Source organism: Elephantulus edwardii, unplaced genomic scaffold (genome assembly GCF_000299155.1).
Source record: "Elephantulus edwardii isolate Elephantulus edwardi_28Jun2011 unplaced genomic scaffold, EleEdw1.0 scaffold00075, whole genome shotgun sequence".
Classification (NCBI taxonomy): domain Eukaryota; kingdom Metazoa; phylum Chordata; class Mammalia; order Macroscelidea; family Macroscelididae; genus Elephantulus; species Elephantulus edwardii.
The window spans coordinates 12,417,643-12,435,806 of NW_006399825.1; the positions used below are offsets into that span (position 1 = coordinate 12,417,643).

Here is an 18,164-nt window from a genome sequence, read left to right on the forward strand (position 1 = left end):
GTTCTTTTGTGTGTATAAAGTTATTCCCATCTCAGTCTCTTCACTTATGAATAAAAGGGAAGTTGGTTAGGATGATCTACATAGAGCCACCTGGGAAAGTTTCCCTAGCTTTTTTGGACATCCACTTCATGTGTCCATTAAATAAGAAGTTTCTTGAGCTTCTTCTATATGGCAGGCACTGGGTGAAGCCTTGAAAACCCTTGTCTAGAGCTGTCATGGAGTTTACAGTCTAGGCACATCAGTCTCTGACCGTGAGGTACGTCTTCAGATCAGACCCTCTTGGGCATGGACTTTCGACATGTCCCCATTTCCATTTAGAAAATTGAAATACCAACTTTTAGGATTAAGAAACACATAAAATTATGTGAGTGGAGGGCATGCTGCCTAGCTTATGGAAAGCTCACTACATGCAAAACTGCACACACAGCAGCCAAGCCTGGCCGGCAGGAGCATCACTGAGTTTTGTTCTGGATGTTGCTTTTGTCTTTTCATCAAATTCCTCGTGGAGATTGAGTGACAAAGAAGCAGTATTGCAAATTGTACTGGGTTCCGCAAATGGCCTGTGCAGTCACAGAGCTAAAGAATAGATTTGATACTTGAAAAAGATTGCTGGCCCTTATCAGACACATGCACACACAAATATTGATCGGTGTCCGCGGTATCCAGGGGAAGGACAGCAATTTAACGGATGGCACAAGACTAGAGTAAGTGACTTCTGGGTCTATTTGTCCAGACAGGCAGTGCAGAGGACTATGGAGTGACATGTGAGCGTTCATAGAGAGGGCTCCAAAGACAGGTGTTTATGCTTTGTAATGTCTGTCTTTTGTGCCAGAACTCACGAGATGGTTGAGTGAAAGAAAGAAGCAATGGTGCCTCCTGGGTGTTTATTAGTAAAGCAGGCTTCCCACGATGGATCAGCCCACCCAAATCGCCACCAGTCTGTCTCACGGTTCCCTATATTGCACTGATGCTGTATCTGGCTTCTGTGAGCATCCGTAGCCTGCAGCACTAACAGGAGTTGTGCTGTAGATTGTATTTTTAATTTACTTTATGATTCTTATTTATCCACAGCCTGGTTTCTTTGAGGTCCAATTTCGTTTCTTCCAGACCCAGAGGGGTTGTCAAGCTCGATGACTTAGTGTAGTTGTTTTTAAAATATAAGTGTATGCATAATTAGATCTTTAAGATGAGCAAGTACCTGCAAGAACTTGCCCCTGGAAGGGAGCAGTGTCTTGTGGGTCCCAGGGGTTTGTGGTTGAGTCCTAACGCTGCCTTTGACCATCTCCATTCCCCAGACTTTCAGTGCAATGCCCCCCTGGGAATGGAGTCTGGTCGGATTGCTAATGAACAAATTACTGCATCATCTGCCTATTCGGACGGGAGGTGGCTCCCTCAGCAGAGTCGGCTTCATGGTGATGACAATGGCTGGACCCCCAACTTGGATTCCAACAAGGAATATCTCCAGGTACTTACTCACAGAAGTGGTATGCGTTGATGGGACAGATGTATGGTTTCTTAGCTCGGGTAAGAGTACAGAGAAAATAAACAGCATCATGTCTAAGAACTCCATCCCCTCATTCACTCATTCATTTTTAAAAGTATGTGCCGGACGATCCTCATTGTTGGGGTGAAATTATAATTGCCGTCCACCCTGTTGAGATTCCCGGCCTTTGTAGAAGTTGTTTGGCTCACAGACAGGAGATGATGTTTGTCCTATCACTGGAGATAGCTAAAGAACAGTCTATAAACAGTTCCAGATCTTCCTCCTTCACTCTTGGCATAGAGCAGCATCAGAGCTTGGCCAGGTGGAGGGGAGAGCTTTCTCAGGGCAGACTGGCTGTAGTGCAAGCTGAGCACGGCAGCGCCTCCTGTTCTTTGCTATTTAGGGCGAACTTTGCAGGGAAGGTCTTTTGCATAGAGGTATCGGAAGAACACATGGAGAAAATGTCACCACCAGGAATGAAAATCAAGCTCCCCAGATACTTTGCAGTATCTTATCAATAGTGTTTGCTTTGCTTCTGAGTAGGACTTGAAACTTGTGCTGGGAAACCTCCCCTCGTGGTAGAGAACAGACCAGTGCTCCTCCCCTGGGAAGAAATAAACAGGGGAAGTGCAAGTTGCTAGTTCCGAACTAGAGCAAATACTGCTCTTGTGGCACACAACTGACAAGCCTGTCCTAGCTGCGATGTGACACGGTGACCCCTGCTTGCAAATGAACATCACAGGGCAGACAACAGGAAAGGAGAAAAAGGCTTGTAAACTTCTGGGAGACCACAGAGCTTCTAACGGTTCTACCCTAAGGCTATTTGTCTCTGTTTTTCCAAAATCTGTCTCATCCTACAAAGCTTTTGGAACGTTCTGGAATCCTGAGGTCACTGAGGCATTCTGTTGGTTGTAATCCTTATTTCTGGCCTTTAGTCATGCACTTTCTCTTACAACTCTCCACGTGTCTTTCAAGGGCACATGGGGCATTACATACTTCTTTTGAATGTTTAATAAAGCTGGGTAAGTAGCCGCTGAGGGCTTGCTGAATTGTAAGTTACCGGTGTGCACTAACTCAATTTTGGTCAAACAGAGATTACCATTCAGAAGCACTGTGGCAAGCAGAGGAATGACACCCAGCAATTTCCAAATGGGTTTGGCTTTGTGGAGGGGGATGTGTCTCAAAGTGTTGGTCATTCTCCTCACAGAGCAATAGGTCAGGCACTGGTGCATAAGCCTAATTGCTTGGGCAGACTCTGTTTGCCCTCTGACCCTGGAGTGACCTGAACAGCTCAAAAATACAATGGATTGAGAAGCTGAAGGGAGGAGGGAGAGCCGGGAGCCATGGCTTTTGCGACTAGAGCATTATAAGTGGATTGGATTGGATTGAATTGGACTGGATTGGATTGGATTTAGCCATTGTCTCTTTCAAACAGCATCTGTTTTCACAGTCCAAGGCAGGCCACCATGATTGTAGATATCCAGTGATTTCTCTAAGATAAAGGTAACACTATTCATTCAAATTTACAAAAGGAAAAAAATGATACATGTTTAAGACATCCAATTTTAGATCAAGTTAGGTTTAATTGTTCAACTGGGTCTCAAACTTGCATGAGTTAGAAACTCACTGAGTGGTTCGCAGACGCAGATTGTAACCTGAAAATTACACTTGTGCCTCTTGAATCAAAGGCCAGGTCATGCCCTGTGTTGGAGGCGGAGGTCCTTTACTCCCCCACTTTTCTCCCCCCTCAGGTGGACCTACGCTTCCTGACCATGCTCACAGCCATTGCTACCCAGGGAGCTATTTCTCGGGAGACCCAGAATGGGTACTATGTCAAGTCCTACAAATTGGAAGTCAGCACAAATGGTGAAGACTGGATGATGTACCGGCATGGCAAAAACCACAAGGTAAATCCATCTCCTCGCCTCCAAGGCCGGCTGACATGGTGGGTGGGGCAGAAGGAGCTACATCTCAGCTCCACACGGGGAGGAGGCCTTGTGTAGTGAGGCCCAAATAATTGATGGAGGCAAGGGAGATGCTGGCCCTGCAAATATCCTTTCTTATGCGAAAGTGATTGGAAAACACCGTTTCTCCGACAGCCTGGCTGCTGTTGCCTCTTGCACAGCAGTGAGAGAGAGCACGCAGTGTGCTCCCTGACTGCAAATGAAGGAGAAAATGCCTTCCCAGCCCGCATCTCCCCATCCAGGATTCATTGAGCATTTATGGCCGGAGTCCCTTCCTCATGCTGGGCAAACAATCACAAAACCCCATGAAGCTGCAGTTCAGGAGTTACCGAGGTCTGGAAATGAAAGGGCACAAATCCTAAGAGGGAATCACAATGTCCCTGAGAAGAAAGAGGACCATAAATGAGGAGAAATTCACTGTGTCAGGGAGATAGGATCTGAACTGGCAATCACGATTGGCAGCGAGGCACTGAATGCCCCCGGCTGGTGCCTGCAGCGGCAGCAGCTCCCAGAGGTGTGGTCCGGGTGGGCAATGTAGGGTTTGTATTGTGCATATGAATGACTATGTGGTACTCAGTTTTCTGAAGACACATGGCTGTCTGGTGGTGAGCAGGCTTGCAGCTGGGACTGGCAAAGTGCTGGTGGTTCGGTCGCCTCAGCTCATGGGGGAGCTTTTTGGTAACATCGGGAGATCTCACTTGGGAAGGAGCGTCTACCGGATGTGCGCATCACTGGGGCCCTGCAGACTGTTTGTCAGGGGCTGACTCTGAGACCTGTAAGGGGAGTATGGAGTCCTGGACACTGCCCATCCTTCTGGGAAGGGCATTGAGGGGAAGAGCGTCTTGCCTCTTTAGTGCCACCATTCTACCGGAACTCTAGTTGGCCATAGTATGAATTATCAAAAAGGAAGCGTGTGGTCCAGCCCAGAGGGGTCCAAGCCCTTCTCCAAAGCATATCCCCTCAGCTCCTGATACAGCATGTTCTTGGTGCAACTGTGAGTGTGAGCTTTGAACTTGGGAAATCCTAAACTGAAATGTGGGTACCATTTCACTCAGAGAATCGTAGTATTTAGTTGTTTTGGTTGGTTCGCCCTTATTTTTTTTTATTTTTTTATGAAAATCACCATAGTGACAAGGCATCATTCATCTGAAAGTCATGGCCTCTAGCTACTAACAGATGTCAAAGAGAAAAATACCCCCCTTCCACAAATAAAGCAAATAAAGCAACTGGGAGTCTTCCACACCTTGACATGCTTTTAGCAATTTCAGGAAGAACTGCCTGACAGCAGTAGGGTCTGGCCAGGCCCAGGAGGCAGAGGGTGTGAGAAGCACCGTGGGCTGCGTCCTCCCTCCACAGCCCTTTCTCCATCATACTTCCTCTCCACTCACAGTTCTCCATAAGAAACCGAGAGAACACTGAAGCTCTGCTCAAGCAGACGAGGGCTAGCTGCTGAGTCAGGACAGGCCCCAGGGGAGAAGAGTTCACCTGACCATCTCCCCATCCAGGCTCAGTGACTAAGCAGCACTGGCCAGAGGGATACTGTAGCATAAGCTGATTTTAAGAGCACGCAGATGGACCAGGATGCTATTTAAAACGCCATTTGTAGGAAATCTGCTTTTGGAAATACCTTAGCACTGCACATTTGGACAGAATGCTGTCCTCCCTGGCTTTATCCTGGGATTTGTTCTGCCGTCTGACCCCTTCTCAGGAGGATATTCTGAAGAATTGAATTCAGCCTTATGGTCTCCTTTAGAATCATTCTCAACCTTTTCAGACTGGAAACATATTCTCTCTCTCTCTCTCTCTCTCTCTCTCTCTCTCTCTCTCTCTCTCTCTCTATCCTGCTCTTCCTAGTCTTGGCTCAATTTCTTCCCCAGCAGCCAAATGGTAGCTGGGAATTTTTTTTTAATCAGTTTTTCCCAAGAAAAGGAAGCTTGGGTACAAGAATGCCCCCTTCTTCCTACTAGACATTCAATCTCTGGAGGGGACAGGAACTTAGAGGGGACAGGAAAAGGGAAAGTGTGCTAGTTAGACTCCAGCATCCTTACTGCATTGATGTGGTGGGCTGTGGGGAGACCACCCAGACCCCTCCAAGGGAATCTCTGCTTCCCGTCATTAGCAAGCCCCCTCTACAGCTGCGTTTAATGTGCAGATCTCATGCCATTCACGGCGCATCAGAACTGTGCTCTCCACTGCTCCGGTTGAAATCGTTGAGCGAACCGTGCCAAATAGATTTGTCAAGTCGGCCGCAGTTTGACTTGATGCCATGAGGGGAGGCAGGGTGAGGAGCGGAGAACGGGGCAGTGAGGGGAGAGGCTCCATCCACGCTGGGTGCCACCATGAGGTTCTTTTTGTCACTGCTGGATAGTGGGCGCCTGGCCAAGCTAGCTGGTGCTAAGTGGTGGCCTGAAAGCAAGAGTCCAGACAGCCAGGCCTGGGAGCCAAGCCCCCTAGGGGTGCAGGCGGCAGCCCGTTCGCTCAGAGGTGCTGAGGGAAGACTTCAAAACTCCTTCTCAGCAGAGGGGGTGTGGAGAGGAGACTGTTTGGGGAAGAAAATGTGGGAACTTGATTTCAATTCCCTGGTCACTGTCAACACTGATGCAGTATACCAAAGACCAGGGACTTGAGGAAATTGGGTAAAAATAAGATTAATGAGTGCTCAAGGTGGTGGGGGTGGGCCATGCTATTTCTTTGCAAAACACTCTACAATTTGGACCTTAGCAGGCCGGAGGAAACTTGGGCCTATGGAGGAATGACTTTCTTGCTGCTAGGAGATGGGAAATCCTGAGGAACTCTTGCCCAGTCTCCCTTAGCTGTAAGCCAGTCTCTTCTTGGTCTCTTTCATGCCAGCAGGTAATCATGAGGTTGCATTTGAGAAAGGCATTGATAACAGTTCCAGGTTAGTCAGGCATTCTCTGGCAAAATGCAGCCCAGTCATGCAGGTCGATTGCACAGCTCACCCCCCCATCCTTATCCATTTCCACATGCCATAATATGGAACCTATGATTTTCATAAAGGGCTGGCCTTCCTTATCCATATTTATGGCATAACCACAAGGCAGGGCGCTTGTGTGCCTGATGGAACCCATTTCCAGCTCGTGTGCTCACTTAGATTATACAAATTGCTGCACATACATTTCTGCAGAAACCACAAGCAGAAATGACTGCTCTTGGTTTCACCAGCTGTACTAATCACACCCCAGACGTAGACATAATGCTGTAAGTATAAGAGTAGTAAGTTTGCTTGAGTATATGTGTGTGTATAATTGTAGGCATTATGTATTCAGAAACCAAGAAGAGTGAGCAGAGCAAGATGAGAAGATCTCAGAGCTAAGGGGGTGCAGAGAGCCCTTGCTCACCTTCGAGGTGTCCATTCCATGAGCCTGCATGCAAGTGACTGATTGTGCTGCGGAGATGGGACCATCTCTGGTGTCTGGAGAGAGGGACAAGATCCCTGGAGTGCTGATTACCGTTCTATGTCTAAGCAACAACCATCACTTTTTAAGTTTCTTCCACCTGGTAAATATGCCCATCTTACTAGCAAGACTGACCACATAGCCTTTCACTACAGCGTCGCTGGGCTACTCTTTCATCTCATGTATTTAGAAGACATTCTGGATAAAAGACAGTCTATGGGAATGCTAACTCTATCCTGACTGCCAGATTGAGGATGCAGGGATGAGGTAAAGCTTGAGTCCAAGAGTTTTCAAAATTATCCAGTAATGAGTGGCAGAAATGCACTAAGCTCACCATATTAATGTAATGATGGCCTCGGAGGGGCTCAGGGAGCCCTCAGGCACTGGCTTACTTGTTTCAAAATTTAACAGCATTTCCCAGACTATGGCATTGAAGCTCTCAGAGACTAAGTAATTTGCCCCAGGGACATAGGAGCCAGTGGGAGTCCCCTCGCAAGGCGCCTCGTCGCCAGGCTTTATTTCCAGACTGGTGCTCTCAACAATCAGGCCCAGGCCTTCCTTGTCATTTTGTATCCTGAGGGACAGTGACTTCCCAGATGTTCAGTGTAAAGGCCACCAATTGCACGTTTTCCACTGAGACCCTCTGCTCCGGTGGAGATGGGAGGCTAGCTGTGCTTGGGCAGGGCAGCCTACAGGGCTCCTTGGTCTGGAGACGAGTTAGAAGAATTTACTGTTTGTTTGACTTAGCTGCATCCTTTCCAAACAAATCAACAAACCCTTCATGTCAAATATTCTGTATTTATTTGCTAAATTAAAGTAAATCACTTTTAAATGCATTTGGAAAGTTGAAACCCCTCTGTGAGATTATCAGAGATAGAAGGGTGAAGAGCGTGGTGTCGTCGGAAGGCCACACATTCAGATCAGCTGGCTGACAGCTATAGAACATTGCACCATCTGTTTTTAGCTCCTCTTCGCTAATGTGCCCTGTGACCGTGGGCATTTCTCCTACCAGTTCCCTGACTCAGTGTTTCCATCTGCCCGAATGGGATGGCGCCTCAGCTGCACTTGGCCTTGACCAACCACCTTGAGATCAGGGAATGGAAGGCTCTCTCCAGATAGAATTAATGTATTAGCCTCACAAAGCTCTTCTTGAGCAGAAGCAAGTTATCCATTTAAAAAGTAATAAGGCCCCATGGGATATTTATCTGCCTCTTTTTAAATCATTGGTCTGGAAAGCACTGTGAGAAGTCATCCGGGCCTTTATCCTACATCTGGTGAGGCCTGCACCTGAGCCACCTCGGATAAATGCCACCTAGCCTAGCCTTCACCTCTGGGCAGCAATTGCTCCTTCAATTCATAATCTGAGTTTTCACAAGAAACCCTTTTTCTGCTTCTTGGTAAGTGGCTGCCTTCCTCCTTTCTGTCCTGTCGTAGCCAGTGTGTTGTACATAGGATTAGAATAAGAACTTAAACTATAAGCTAGTAATGGCCTGAAATCGTAGATGTGATTTCATTCAGTAACCATGGGTGTATGTGTTCTAAAGAGCCCAGGCCTTTCCAACATTCAATTCCCCTAGTTTATCTGCCCCCACCCCTGATTTATAACTGAGGAGAATCCAGTGCCCTAGTTAATTAGGTTTGTCCCTTATTTATTGACCGTGGGATGAGCTTAGACCTTTAGCCTCTCCTGTTAGGAAGCGCAAGGGAAAATTTCATTCGACCGAAGCTTAGAACCTTTTCCCTGTCCAGCTCCAGTGACTGGCTTCACCCAGCTCCCTTGGGTGCTGACCTGTCTCCAGAAACTAAGACCAGCCTTTCTGGCACTCCCAGCTTTGATGCTAAATTTCTCTTGCTCCTTAGGCCCCTGTGTTCCCAGACCTAAGTGGGGAGGAGCACATAGGAAGGAGACCTGGCCAGGCCAAGACTCATGATATGGGTGGTGAGGGGCGGCAGCTCTCCTTGTCCCTTATCTAGAGGAGAGTTGGAATGGAAGCTCCACCTGCTAGATCATCAGGCTGTCTTCTGCCATCCCTGCCCTGCTCTGTGCGTGATTTGCTGAGATTCTTTCTGGTGAGGAACCCAGGAAGCACATGTGTGTGGGAGCCTCACTTTCCCCATACACTTCTACTCCTTTCTGCCCCAGTGGGAAGTTAAAAATGCCTCCTACAGTTGGCACCCCTGTTATAGAAGATTGTCAGGTATAGAGAGACTCTTCCAATGCAAATAGAAGTTCCCTGGCCCTCTTTAAAACACACATAGCCATGGTCAGCCCTGCCTTCCCAGCGGGATGTGGGCCCTTCCCTGCCCACCCCACCCTTACTCTGAGCAGCTCTCCCCAGACCCTATCTCTCCTCCAGCCCCAAATCCCTGAGCTGTCCTCCTCTCCTCTCCTCCCTAATGCTTTCCTGTCTCAAATCCTGAAACCCTAATCCTGTTAGTCTGCTGTGTTCCAGAGCTCAGCGTCTCTATGGGGGTAACATAATCCTGCAGTAAATCTAGTGGGCCCCACAAGGCACACAGATGGAGATGCATCCCACCCACCTCTACCCCCACCCAGAAGGAGCCCGGTCAGCTACCCCCCACCCCTGACACACTCCTGCTCCTCATTCTCTCCCTTTATGTGTGGAAAACGGGTTGATGACAAAAACAGCCCTCAAGTCGTAGAGGAGGCAATGGGGAGGTCATGAGAGTCATAAATGAGTATTTTATTGTGAGTGAGCTTTATTTACCCATTTTCTCTCCATCTCATAGATAGATAGATAGATAGATAGATAGATAGATAAATAGAAGATAGATAGATAGATAGATAGATAGATAGATAGATAGATAGATAAATAGACAGACAGACAGATGTAGGGATGTATATGTGTGTATGTTTTGCATATATGTTTGTGTTTTGCATTTATATGTATGTTTTGCATATGTGTATGTGTGTTTTACATATATACAAATAGTTATTGTTGTTGTTAGGTGCCACTGAGTTGGTGTCCACACTTGGTGACCATGTGTACAGTAGAATAAACTGTTGTCCAGTCCTGCATCACCTTCAGAGTCATGGCTCTGTTCTCGTCCATGGGCAGCCACTATGTCATTCTGGTCCAGTGGGTGTCCCCCGCTTTTTCACCAACTCTGTAATTTCCTAAGCATCACATTCTTGTCCAGGGACTGGTGTCTTCTGATAGCATGTTCAGTGTGTGTTAGGTGAAGCCCTCGCTTCTAAGGAACATTCTGTGTGTGTGTGTGTGTGTGTCCCTGTGTGTACACACACACACACACACACACACACACACACATCCCTTCTGGCTCTGCATCTGGCTTAGTTCCCACATCAACGAGAAAGAAAGCAGCTTTGGGGGGAAAAAAATTATGGTTTTTCGAAGGAAGTTTTAAGAGAGAAACGTCAAGTCCATAATTTACAAATTAAGGGAAAAAATGTCCATTACCTTAACATCATCTTCGCCGAGTGCAACACCTCCTCTTGCCTACTTGGTGCAACAGATTAATTTAGTAGGCTGGCATTCCTTGATTAACAATTTATTTATGAGTGAATCTAGTGGCTGGTCCTAAGGGAAAAGCGAAGGGGTGGGTAGGTCATTGGACCTGCAGTCAGGATGTATCGTGGGATTAATGCCCATTTTAAGAATGGGCTACTGGTACCCCAGTTTCTTTCCTCCATTCCTGCCACCTCTCCTTTCTGCCTGCTTTGTTCTCTTCCTCTCATCTGTGCTAAGTCGACAGGAAAGGAGAACTTTGGATGCAATGAAACATTTATTAGTAGAAAGAAATATTAATAAAAAAGCAGATCTCATGCACAATTTCTTCCTCAGGGCTCCAGGACTGTGTTGTCTTTGAAAAATCCCCTGCTTTCTTTGCAGTCCCTGGAGCTGGCCACGTTCAGATACTTACAGCAAAATAGAAATAAACTGTAGGTCACACCATAGGTCCTGAAGAGACAGGCGTGTGCGGGCAGAATACTGAAGCCCTAACTCTGATCGGAGGGAGTGTATAATGAGGCACTGCAGCTGTTGAGCACAGGGTCCGCCTCACTTAGGAGGGTTAAACAGTCAGGTAAGACTGTGAGCTCCCGCTGCCTCTCTCTGAGGAGGAGCTCCAAGACTGACAGAAATCCTCATTGGCCCCCTGAGGCAAGGATGATAACATGCGGCATCTGTACTGTCCTGGGCGCCTGGATGTTAATGGCAAAGATTAATGGTGCATAGGAGAGGATTTAGGCAGCCAGGAAAGGCTCTTGCCTAGAGGAGCTCACTAGGGAGCATTGGTGGCCTAGTGGTAAGAAGCTGCCCTGCCAACAGGAAGGCACACGGTTCTAATCCACCAGCTGCTCTGTGGGAGGAAAGTGAGCAGTCTCCTCCTGTGCAATTTTCAGTCTCTGAAAAATCACTGGAAGGTCATTGATTCTGACTCAGTGGTATCTAACAACAAGAGGAGCTCTAGTGGCACAAGAGTTAATTACTCTGCTGCTCACCATAAGGTCAGCAATTCAAGTCCACCAGTGACCAGGTGAGAGACAAGACCTAGCAATCTCTCTCATGCTCCTTTAAAGACTGCAGACCAAGAAGTCCTGTGGGGTAGTTATATCCCATCCCTTGGGGAGCAACGATATCAAGTTAAAGACTAAGTTGCACTTAATCTAGTCCATAGCCTCTTCAGTTACGTACTGTGCATCTGATAGTTTGGAAGTGAATAAAGATGATAGAAGAATTTATGCCTTTGAGTTGTGGTATTGTAGCAGATTACTGAATGTCCCACAGACTGCCAAAAAAACCAAACAAGTATATTTTAGAGAAAGTGCAATGAGGGTGCCCCTTAGAGGCAAGGGTGGTGAAACTTTGTCTCACATATTTTGGGCATTTTGTCAGGCAGGGTCAATTCTTTGAAAAAGACATCATGATTGGTAAGGTGGAGAGCCACCTAAAGAGAGGAAAGACCTTCAACAAGATGACTTAACAATGACTGTGGCAATGGGCCCAAGTATTTCAGAGATGTTGAGGATGGCACAGGTCAGGGCAATGTAGAGATCTGGTGCCCATGGGGTTGCTATGGGTCATGGTCAATTCGACAGCACCTAACAACAACGTGGGGAGTTGTATTCTGCCCCGTGGGATTAGCGTAGGGCCACTGAAGGTTGAAAGTGACTGGGAGGCACACAGCAGAAAGAAGGAATTCTGACAGGCAGACAGACCATGGAACTCAGAGCAGGAGTCACTGTGTGACCTTTAAAGAGCACACAGGGAGGGGTCAGCAAAGGACAGGTGGCTGTGACTAGAAATGAGGTGAGAAACAGAAAGGATGACCTCCGAAGCCATCTGTGATGATTTCCAGCTAAATGGCTTTTATTAGATGATAGATTTTATTCGCTTTGATATTGTGTAACAGAGTCTGCTCCTTACAGATCCAAAAACATGGGCAAACATGCTGGCTTTCTTTTCCTGGGAGGTGTGGATAATAACGAAACCGGAAGATTGGGGAGCAGCCAATTTAATTGGCAGGTGCCCCCTCTCCCCTCAGAGGTGCAAATCGGAAAATCCAAGAAATGCGGCTAGTTTTTCAGATTCTCTCTAACTGTAAACAAACCAAAGGGTGCAAGAAACAATTGGAAAATGCTGGATTATGTTCAGATTTCAGCCAGACACCAATGGATTCTCCAAACCACTGTGTACCTTCAATTGTTTTTCAGCCTCTTCTTACAGAGATGTGTGTGAAGATGCCTGTGTGTTCAGCACTGCTCCTTTTTAAGTCATATGCATTTTTACTTAATAATTACAGCAGAATCTATACTATTCCTACATCTTAGACTTGGGTCACCTTGAACAGGCACCTGATAAAGCAGCAGTTTAAAACTTTCCTTTTTAAAATTAATAAAAATATGTGTCCTATAGCTGACAGCTAGCTTTTCATGCAGATGTTAAAATGTGGCCATTGCATTTGATATGTGCCTATCTGGGTATAACATGCACAGTGACAATGCGGGAGTTTTTTCTCAGCATTTGGGGACATCTCTCTGCGAAATTTGAGCTTAGAAGTTTTTTTTAGCCTCAAGATGGAACTTGGGGACAGTAACTTCAGAACTTGAATTCTCCCAGTGGTCTAAAGGCGCCTTCGTTATTTGTGACTTTGCTTTGACTTGGACATCTGTCCTGCATGCTATTCAGGCACTGAAGCCGACAGAGAGGGCAGGTAAACAGAAAATCTGCCTGCAAGTCAATTACTGACTTGATTTTCTGAAGGAGAAACCAAGGTATCTAAGGTTTATTGATTTGCCTATAGTGATTCAGTGAGTCGGTAGGGAATAGGAAAGAAAACCAATTTCCTGGCATCGGTTCCCAAGTACACAACCCCTTACCTTGCAATACCTGGACTGCAAGCCAAGAAGCCATCTCAGGGAATTTGATGAGAAAACATATGACGGGTGATTCTGAAACCACAGAAGCATTGAAAAAGTCATAAAGATGTATAATATATGATAGCATCTACCAGCTATGAATAGGGAAATGCAGAGAGAAGACTAGAGAACTTGTAAATCCATTGGGTCAAGAGAAATAGAAACTGCTTAATATTTCATTAAGAATGGATTTCCATAAATTGCACTTTGATGTCTTTGGGCACAAGGCAGTGTGTAGGGACCAAGGCGTTGTTATTCATTACTCTTTGTTATTAATAATTTGAACTGTTATTGAACCAACACATCAACAAGGTGTATTCTCCCTAGGAAGTGGAGCACTCGTTCTGTGCACTGTCTGAAGTATATTAAAGACCTCAGCACGTGTCCATAAAAGCACTTAGATTCTAAGGGACAGCGGGTAACTAAAATTCCTCTGCTATAAATGGGACACTCCCGGGGCAGTTTGAACTGTGTGCTAGATTGTAAAGCCCTTGTAAAGAAAGCTTTAGGATCTGGGGGTGGAAAAGGCCTTCAACTGTACGAACACTTTACTTAGCAGGCGAGAAATCTGGGGCTCCCAGGAGGTAATGACATTTGCCCACACTTATGGGCTAATTAGCAGCAGAATCTGTCTCCTGTTCAGGGGGGTGTGTGTGGGGGGGTGTTTCCCTTCAGTGTATCATGCTCACAGCGAGAGTGATGTGATAACATTTACTAAAATATGATGGCATGCCTTCAGCCAAGGATCCGGCGAGCTGAGGGCAGATATGAACACAAGGTCAAGATCGAAGCAGCAATGAGGAAGGTACTAGTTTAGGAAACACAAAAAATAACTTGAAGCCAACTCTTCAAAGGGCCTTCAGTTGAGAAAAGCAGAACACAGGTCAAGTTCAATTTGAACAGCCAGGTAGTAGCTCAGTTGCTCATTTCCCTGATCGGTGACTGACTGGGAGACCCAGTCAGAGCCTGTGGCCATATGCAGCCTTGAGGCCACCAGCCCCTGCCTTAGGCACATCCGTACAAGTGTGTGCACACACATGCCTCTGTGCAGACACACTCGTGCACAAACCAGCATTCCCCAAGGCAGTCCAGGGATGCAATCATTTCTTTACTGAGAGGAGGAGGGTGGGGAGAGAGAAAAGGTTTCTTAGAGTTGTCTGCCAGAACTGAGAAATGAAGGGGTCAGATAAGATAAAATTGGAAATTAAAAACACATAAAACGTGCTGTGTTTCTAAATAGTACCAGCATGGTGTGTGTGCTGTGGATTAGCAGCTGGGGTAAAGTTCAAACCTCTCCAAAGTCCAATTATGTATTTGCGTGGCTAAGAAAGTCCCCTTACCCCTTATGAGTGAGTTTGCTAGCATCTCCTGACAGAGGCCACACACGCACACAGTCACCATCCCGGTCCCCAGAGCCTAACCGTCAGGGGTGGCCCCTGCAGCTCACATCGCCCATCCTAAGCCAGCTGAGTGTTGCATTTGTCTCTTCTCTGCCAAAAGAAAACAAAACAAAAGCAAATGGAAAACCTCTGGCCCGCGCTGAATTCTGGGAGAACTGATTCGTCTCCTCTCCTTGGATTCGGTTCCTCCTTCCCTTTCTCAGAGCAGCAGAGCCTCTTAGCAGCCCCAAGGAGACCAAAGAATGAGAACAGAATGGCCAACACTTTCCTGGAAACCTGTCCCCCCCCTCTTCATCCCTCTCTGGGGCCAGCAATTCCTCTTTCCATAGACCTGCTCCGGCTCCAGCTCTTTCCTTCTATCTCCTTGCACCCTGTTGCTGTCTTTTGCACCTAAGTGACCCTGTGTGCGCAGTTCTCACAGGGTCTCCAAGACCGTGAGCATTCAGAAGCTGGTCCCTAGGCTTGCATTCTGAAGCATTCCTGGGTCATTTCAAACTGCCAGCCTTTCAGGTCACACAGAGAACTCGTTCCTAATCCCCTTGCTTTCTCACTCCTCCTTAACTTCGGGAAGGCAGCAAAATGGAATCAGAGGCAAGAGAGCTCAGCAAGGCGAAGTCGAGGAAGCCAGCTGATGGCCTGGGAACGGGGCGGGGCGGGGTGGGGGTGTTGCTTTGGGGGGGGAATGGGGAAAGAGCTGCAAGCTGGGCAGGCTGGTGGGAAGCCTCCAGATTGGGGGGGGGCGGAGCTTAGCATCAGGAACTAGGGATTTAAACTGAATGTGGTGAGCTAGTGAAAACCTCCTCATTCCTATCTTCTCATCTGGTCCAGAGCAAGCCATTTCCCATCATTTGACAGAAAAATAGGCCAAATCCATTGTCCTTTATCGCTACCCTCAGTGATCTGTTGATAAATGGCTCTAACTTTTAACCTTCGAAACTCAAAACAGACTTCCTGTCATAGAGTGGATTCCAACTTGTAACAACCCTCCATCAGGACTCTGGAGCTGCCATAACGGGAGGATGGCAGAACACCCATCTTCCTCCTGTGAAGCCACTGGTGGATTTGAACCACTAGAGACACACAGCTTCTTGGTTAGCAGTGAACCCCACTATGAACTATACCAGAGTTCCTAAATCTTAAAACTCATCGCCATTGAGTTGGAACGAACTCAGAGGTGACCCCTTCTCCCTGCCCCAAAATGACTTACAGATGCTATTAATCACTTGAGAGGAGATTGGCCATTTTTCTTATAAAGAACTGCTGTTGGATTCAAACATTCCAGAGAGGCATGGCTTTTGGATTAGCAGTGTATCTCCTTTTCTCCCTACAGAGCTTCCTTAACCTATTTTGTTGTTAGGTGCCATCAAGTAGACTCGTAGAAACCCTTGATGAGCCAACCTGTGCCATCCTCAACATCTCTGAAACACTTAAGTCCATTGCTGAAGTCACCATGTCACTCTATCTCATTGGGGGTTTTCTTCTCCTTCACTGACCGCCTCCCATCTTTCCAAGCCTGTTGTTCCTCTCCAGTGAATAGCCTTGCCCAGCTGCATACCCAAAGTGGGAAGTAGAGAGAGTTCAAGGTGGAGTTCAGAATTGTACTTCATGGAGAAGAAAGGTCTGTGTTGTTAACTGACTCTAACATCTGTGCTGCCTTTGCTATTCCCGAAGCAAAAATGCCTTACTGTGTTCTAAAAGGTTGTTCTGAGGAGACACAGAGCAGCTCTATCCCTGTTCTGCTCCTGTTTGGAGATTTTAAGAACTCCATGATCATAGACATCAATAAAAACACTATAAAAGTATTGAAAGAGATGAGGACCAATCTAGATAACCACAAGCTCAAAGCCCACAGACATGGCAAGGTATCTGATATCTGAGTACCTCTGTTTTCTCATAAATAAAGTTTAAATAATAACTCCCAGGGTAATCCAGAGGAAACTCTGGTATTATAGTCCTCAGAGACTTTTCACTGCAAACCAAAAGGGCTCACTTCTCCAGTGATTTGAATCCACCACAGCTCCAGGGAAGAAACATAAGACAGTCTCCTCCCATTGGCATTTACAGCCTTGGAAACCCAACGGAGGGAATATTATGAGTTGGAACCAATTTGATGGAAGTGAGTGTGAGTTTTTGAGGGTGCTCTAGAGATGACTGTTGTCTGCACAGTGTCTGCTCAGACATTCATTCAAATGTGCCACTTTCCCCATTCCTCGTGTCCTCGCTGTCAATGCCCTCAGCACTCAATGCAGTATCTTGGGTTGAGACGTTGACATCCCCTGCCCAGGAGAAATTACTGGGTGTTGCAGTGGAACATGAGTAACTTGATGGTTATAGGTAGAAAAGGTATGATTAAGAAGTGATGTTTGGCTGTTTGCATTTTCCCCTCCACTTTTATCTGGGAAACCATATATACTTACTCTGGTTACTTTCTTTTTTTAATGGACAACACTAAAAAAGCCCAAGTTCCATATGGCAGTTATTGATTTGAGCCATCTGGTAAGTTAAAACTTGTACCTACCATGTTGGATCAGAAGCTAGTTGGAAAAGCCATCCCTCCCATAAGAGCTGTACTGGTCAGATGGGGACAGGGATGGATTTCATTAGAGGGCGGTGACTACAGCAAAAGGAAGCCAGAGCAGGACTCCAAGGGACCCTACGCAACCCTGACAGACAACAAAGAACAGAGAGGACCGCACTAGGGTTGACTGATGCAGGGACACCAGGGAAGGCTTGTGCCCCTTCAGCCATTCATGGCTCAGGGGAGGCCTTTAAAGAACTAGCAAAAACAATTGTGAAGCACTTTACAATTTTAGAATGCCTGGGAATATCCTTACAGGCCTGCAACATGAGCAAGCAGGAGTGTCAAATTCAAATTACCGAGTAAGGTCAGCTACCCTTCAAGGCTGAACATTTCCTCTTTATTTTTTAGAGTATTCACTCTAGTCTCTTCTCTCTCTCTCACTTTCTTTATTCTGCAGTGTTTTCCTTTTCAAGCCTCCTTCCTCTAGTTGCTCTCAGCCTAGAGGCAACATTTTCCTTCCCTCCAAAAGTTTTTGTGAAAGCCATTTATTGTCTTCAAGTTCGAACCGTGTGAGAAATTCATTTTTTTCCCAAGCTGTTTCTAAAAAAGCCCCCAAAACAACAAACCTCCTGATTATTTTTAAACTTGAGGGAAACAAAACTCAACTGAACTTTCCCACTTGCTTCAGAGAGAAGACTACTCCAATAATAAAAGCACAAACAGATTTCAGTGAAGTGGTGCCGTGTCTCATGTTACAGATATTCCAGGCCAACAACGACGCCACTGAGGTCGTTCTGAACAAGCTCCACACGCCGCTGCTGACGAGGTTCGTGAGGATCCGGCCTCAGACCTGGCACTCAGGCATCGCCCTCCGACTAGAGCTCTTTGGCTGCCGGGTCACAGGTGAGCTGGGGACCTCGATGAAGTTGGAAAGATGGTTGGGGTCCAGGCTCTGCTCCCTTTTTTCAGTTCTCTAC

At 46.6% G+C, this 18,164-nt stretch overlaps 1 protein-coding gene across 5 annotated transcripts in view; it reads left to right on the forward strand.

Annotated features, from left to right (window-relative positions):
• Window positions 1-18,164, forward strand: part of NRP2 (neuropilin 2) — a 147,008-nt gene that overhangs the window by 60,311 nt on the left and 68,533 nt on the right. For all 5 annotated transcript variants that reach the window (XM_006889115.1, XM_006889116.1, XM_006889113.1 and 2 more), the window contains exons 6-8: window positions 1,296-1,465; window positions 3,235-3,390; window positions 17,946-18,090. In XM_006889115.1, the coding sequence (XP_006889177.1) occupies window positions 1,296-1,465; window positions 3,235-3,390; window positions 17,946-18,090 (471 nt within the window). The remainder of the gene's footprint in view (window positions 1-1,295; window positions 1,466-3,234; window positions 3,391-17,945; window positions 18,091-18,164) is intronic.